The sequence below is a fragment of the Triturus cristatus genome, chromosome 9, assembly GCF_964204655.1.
Source record: "Triturus cristatus chromosome 9, aTriCri1.1, whole genome shotgun sequence".
Classification (NCBI taxonomy): domain Eukaryota; kingdom Metazoa; phylum Chordata; class Amphibia; order Caudata; family Salamandridae; genus Triturus; species Triturus cristatus.
In genome coordinates this window covers 324,186,239-324,192,238 of record NC_140592.1, presented here as the reverse complement: position 1 = coordinate 324,192,238, position 6,000 = coordinate 324,186,239, and the positions used below count along the sequence as shown (strand labels likewise).

Here is a 6,000-nt window from a genome sequence, read left to right as displayed (position 1 = left end):
TCAAAGGAATGGCTTGACATATTTTGGACTCAGCTTGGAAGGAACTAGTGAAGAGAGAAGGATGGTCATACCAACTCACATTTCTGGTACAGATGGAGTTGAATCGCTTTTTCTCATCTTGTTGCAGATTTTGAAAAGTAGCTTCGTACAGATGTTGCAATACCCTCCTTTGTTTTGTCAAGATGGCAAAGAGTGTTATTTATGGCAGGCACCAATTTCACATAGATAAAGGGTTTAAGAATGAGCTGTGAATGCAGGCAATATGTAGTACCCGAGGGACAGGAGTAATTGCATTCTCAAGTTGGAAATCCAAGGACAGAGGGTTGTTCAATTACTATACAAATGTCTGCAACTGAGAGAAATATTGTGATCTCTTGAGTTAATATCTTGTTGGAAAGTCAAAGTAAACGCAATGTCTTTCAAACATTGACACTATATATCAGCAGTAGGTGGACTCTTATGTAAGGGAGAGAAATGTTCCACCTTACTGAAAAAAAGTCACATTTACCATAATCACAGAGTAATCCTTTGCAGATTGTTTTGTGATGAAATCCTTACTAGAACATACTAAGGGTGATGTGGAGGATGCAAGAATCTGGCTTTACAAACGTGATTTGTCTTAGCTTGGCACAGATGGAGACACAACCATTTTGTCTTGTCTAAGCAACAGTCACTTAAATTAGGTACTGGATTTTCTGTTGTTGAACCTGTTCACACATTTTCCCTGTTCATCTCCATGACCCTCATGAACCCTTATTGAACTCTGCTTTTCAATGCCACCCACAGCCACCCCTACTCTTCAGAACTTTGTTTTCTTCACAAATACTTGATAACGACAGGTGGATAGTTCAATAAATAAACAGATAAAACTCTGCCATATATTAATGACAAATGAGTGTTGAATCAAACATTAATTATAGTACACAGCCTGCATGTAGTATTGACAACCTTGATGTGCTAAGCTGTAGCACTGGACAATTATTTCACAAGGTATACAAGTATAACAGAAGATTAACATAGACCTTAGCAAATAAGGAACAAAGAGAAGACTATACACAGACACTGAAATAAATGAATACAAAAAACAAGCAATGCGGTCATAGCTTTGAGAAATGAATACTGAAGTGTTCATTTAATGGCTGAGTTTGGTAATAATGGTGCTAGGAGAAACCTCCTTACTTCAACAGTTCTTAAATAAGAAGACATCAAGATATCTTGTAATGCGCAACATAAAATACATAAATGGTTGAGGATACTGGACACGGTTTGTGCAAACTATGAAGCTCCTCTGTTTCAGTCTTCGGAGGAGGAACACCTTCTTGCAGACACTGGAAGCACTGAATGACATTGTCACTGAAGAGAGAATGAATCTGAACCTTCATGAACATACCACATTTCTCGGAGAGAGAGAACAAAATCCTTGACTGTGTAAACCACCATATCACTTCCAGTAAATGAAGCAGATAGTCATTCCAGCCCCGAATAGGTGAATAATAACAAATCATTTAGAGACTCTGCCAACTTAGGAGAGACATCACATCACTAAGAAGCTGCCTTATATACTAGATTGTGATAAGAAGTCATGCATGATGGTTGTTTCAACTAGCAATCTGGGATACTAGCCTGTATTTAATTCTAGGAGGTCTAATGAGTGTTTAAACATATGTTCAAAGTTGTTAGATTAAAGAAACAGTTATGAGTGGACATGGCACAACAAACGCCCAAAATATTAACAAAACACAAAGTTACGAATAAATATATGAAGGTGCAATTTCTGAAAACACTTTAACAGTCACATTAAGTGTTTCAGGCGAGCAGCTGGTCCCATTTTCAAGTGCTAGTAAATTTGCTTTCAAGTATTTATCCTCAGGCTTATTGTAACATTTCAGTGTTATGAACTGGAAGCCTGAAAGCGTCTTCAGGAGGATGGGCAACATCTTCTGAGTTCCATCTCTCCAAGTGTAAACAGAAAGACCACTGTTTTGCTCTAGGACATTCAACCAGTCAAGATTAGGTGGACCAATCAGGAGAGTCTTCATCTCTTCCTTACTTCACCTTCTCGCCACATCTAGGGCATTTCATAGGATGGGATAGTGCAACAATATGTATCCAAGTTTGGTGTTGGGGCATAAATGCTGGCAGACAGCATGTGTCTTCCACACTTTTATTGTTTGTAATAAGAGCTGAGATGAAGCGGCGACATCAATAGCGTCAGCTGGAAAGACTGTTCCTATACAAATGTCTTACATTTCTTCATGCAATAGAGGATTTTTGAATAGATACAGTAGGAGAGAGGGCAAGGGTGCTTTGTAAAATGGTCACTACTGCTTATGTAAACGGTCAGGTGTAAGAAAGCAGATTGATATCGTAACAGCCATCCACCTGAAAAACAAACACATCATGGTAAACAAAATGCAGAAACGCCTTTTGCAGTTCCACCTGTTTTGTTAATAGATAAGGGGGACCAGACAGAGCTAACTTTCCAGGACTTTGCAAACATTTTAAAATGTTCACTCTCAGGGAAACAGGTAATTCCACTGAAAGCTTTTCCAACAATGCAATAGTCTGCCAATAAATACTGGGTTGGGAAACACACAATCCAGATTCATGTGCTAAGGTTTCCCAAGCTAACATGCAAGTTCTATGTGGTGACTGATCAACATTGTCCTGTACATCTCACTGCATTTTGAATAGTAACATTGTTTAGACTAGAGTCCTTTGTTGTTGGCAGTTTCTTTCCCACTCTTTAGTAAGGGGCACATCTACATTTGTGAGAGTCATTTGCAACAAATGTCAATATACACATACATTCAAACGTTTTGGGTTTTTCTGTAACTAAAGGTTAAAACAGTACTTGGATTCTCCTTTGTCGTTCAATGTGACATTACCTTTGTGTCCCAGCTACATTGGATGCAACTTCCATTCATGAGTTCACAGAAATAAATGTGGGCTTTAGTATACAAAAACTAGAAGAAGGCAGGGTCCGGGTTAGACCCTGCTGTTGGTGGGTGTTACAAATTAAATGCAATACAAGTCATATACTAAGCTGGTAAGAAGGTTAAACAAATGAGGGGCAATGAGATTGGGAGGGAGGAAATCGTACCCTTGTGGGGAAAAAGTACATAGCAGATAGAGTAGAATAAATCATGCATTTTTTTAGGAAAGTGGCTGTGTAGGCTTTGGGAAAACAGGGAAATTGAGCAGGGTTTTGGTACAAAGTAATCTGAGCACCCCATGGCTACTGAATCGGGACATTGAGTAGAAGAAAAGAGGCACTTAAGACCCAAGCTACACAATTTTAAAGTACTCTGGAACAAAAGGTAAAAAGCGGAAATGAAGAAATTATCTACTTATGGATGCCTGCATATGTAGCATTATAGCCTGCAGATGCTAAAAATGTTCCTGAAGCCTAATCCCTTAATCTACTGATAGGATTCCCTTCATTCAGATCTGATATAGGCAGAAGGTACTCATGGAATACTCACATCAAATCGCCCAATCCTTGAAGAAGTCTGATTAGCACGTATCATTTCCGTCAGGACCCACATCTGTTGGACCTCTTTCGATACTGTGTCTGGATCAGGAAGCTCCTGGACAAAAGTGGAAGACTATTAAACAACTAGTCAATTATAACAAAAATTATAACAAAAATACTTCCATTAATGCAGTGTATATTTGTCACAATGGTACATCTGAAAACATTGTATCCAACCCCAACTCCTCCCGGCTACTCACTGCCTCTTCAATTCTACTTTATGTATGTAATTTGCATAGGGCTTTAAAAACATTGTATTGGTAGGGCACTGTACTGTGGTATACCACTACTTCCCAGGATTAGGGAAAGGCTTGGATTGTGGCTTTCAGTGTATTGATTGAGTACTGTCTCAAGTGATGCACTCAGTCTTCTCTATCTCTGCTTCCGCAGTCACAAACTCCTTCACTCTGAGTTGGTCATTCTATTTAGACTTGTGTATCGTCAAGCTATTATTTCTGACTGTGGTCTTGCCCAGGTGCCCTCTACCCAGTTTGTTTACTCTCAAGCCTCTACAATCGCAGGATATTGCAGGCATCAGTGAGCAGGCAGATAATGGGGTCTTCTGAATAGGGGTGCTTCTTTAAATTCAGCCTTGCCTTTTCTCACATTAGAGACTGGTGTTCTCAGTAATTTGAAGCATCTATTCCATTTGGTTGTTCACTTCCACTGTGGCGCCACATACAGCTTGCAGTGTCCTAGATCAGCCCTGAACCTCTTCAGCATTCTGAAACTGCACAGTTTTGTTGCTAAAGCTATATTTTCTAAAACTTCTAGAAAGGATTCTAAGTTGTCACTGCTTTACAATAAAGATATTCCTGTTTGGTTTGAAGTTGGTTTATACTTAGTTTGCTTTATTTTATTGATTGCTCTTCTTTACGAATTTAAATATGCAGCATTTTGTAAAATGTTGACAGATTTCATTGTGTTGATAGGACCCTATGGCAAAGTTAACTTGAATTAATAATTCAGACCATTAATTAACGTAGTGCAAGCGACTGAATAAACCCACCCAGGTGAGATGACTCAGTAGGAGTCAAAGAACCTTATCAGCATAGCTTCCCAGCATACTTCCAAAAGCCTTGCCAGTAAAGGGGTCTCACAGACATCCTTAGCATGGTATTATAGTGAGACAATGACCCCATGGTAGTCTTCCATTTCTTTCTACTCCTTTTTTCAGTAGTATCTCAAGTTGAATGCTTCTTGCTAACCCTTCAGCTACTCTCGCCTATTTTTTCCTACTAATATTCTTCATACCTCCACGCTCTCCTGAACTTTTGTTCTCCTTTTTGTCCCACTTCGTGAACTTTAGTTTGCAACCTTTGACTTCACAACTATAGTTCTCCAACCAACAAGTACTCTGTCTGAATTTCTGCACAAGAATATGGGCCCACAGCTGTTCTCACACTTCTTTAGCTGCAATAGATGCATCTCAGTGAATACAACCTTAATGCTCCCATCCAAATTCGGTGCTAGCATTAGAGTGTGTCCATATTTTGGCACTGCATTAGGTCGAATTCATTGAAATTAGGTCTTGCCTATTTTACTCTGCCTGAGGATGTAAACAGTATTCCGCCAATCATTTGAAATTTATCTAATACACTTTGATTAACCTTTTTTGTGGGATAAGCTGAACATAATGTTATAAACTTCTGACAACATTGCCATTTTTTTGTTCATGGTCAGTTTTGATTCCAATAACATACAGCAATGTTTCCTTTTCGTTGACATTTGGTGCTGGGAATATTTCATCTCTGGGACATGAACTATTTTCAGGTGGTCTAATCAACCTGTAACCAGTCTACCGTTAAAGGACAGTACAGTGCCCACAAACTGTTTTAAGAAAGTCACTTCTAATTGCGCCGAGGGCATGTTTCACCACACCATTGTTCCTCGTACCATTAGAGAACCTTCAATTGCGAGGCATCTGGACTGCTCTACTTACATGGTGCAAATTTGAGGTCTGTTCCTGTGCTGATGGATTGGAGAGCCAAACGGGAAGCGCTTTTTGCGGACTCTAGGGCATGGAAAGAGACAGAACAATAGAAGTTGTAACTTATCTTTTCTCAGCATAAAATAAAGTTTGTAATGGTACACAAAATTCATAGTTTTCGGAGAAGACATAATATGACAAACACATTTTGATGTGCACAAAGAAGATCTTTAAATGTCTACACTTTGTGTAAGTTTAGCTTTCAGAAACCGATACAAATGGAAGTATATTTTAACATGTAAATTGCTACTTACTTGAACATTTCTCACTGTGTGACTGTACTTATTTGATGAAACATTGAGGAACAAAAATGGAATTCGAAAATGGTGTAATTTGCTAAATACTATACACAATTCTAAATTCACAAAGGTGTCACTTTTCTACCTATTCCAAAATTATTTTAACACTAATTGATAATGGTTGTGCTTGCCACTAAGGATGACTGTGTCTACACCAGCGTTCAGAAAGGCATAAC

At 38.8% G+C, this 6,000-nt stretch overlaps 1 protein-coding gene across 3 annotated transcripts in view; it reads right to left on the bottom strand.

Annotated features, from left to right (window-relative positions):
- Positions 1-842: 842 nt before the first annotated feature.
- The window catches only part of NICN1 (nicolin 1, tubulin polyglutamylase complex subunit), an 88,298-nt gene continuing 83,140 nt past the window's right edge, over positions 843-6,000 (bottom strand). For 2 of the 3 annotated variants that reach the window (XM_085625048.1, XM_085625049.1), the window contains 3 exons: positions 5,478-5,549; positions 3,486-3,590; positions 1,101-2,382 (listed from right to left, as the gene is read on the bottom strand). In XM_085625048.1, the coding sequence (XP_085481174.1) occupies positions 2,341-2,382; positions 3,486-3,590; positions 5,478-5,549 (219 nt within the window). In that variant the 3' untranslated portion in view covers positions 1,101-2,340. Of the gene's footprint in view, positions 2,383-3,485; positions 3,591-5,477; positions 5,550-6,000 lie in introns of all 3 variants that reach the window. The other variant, XM_085625047.1, reaches the window with a different exon arrangement.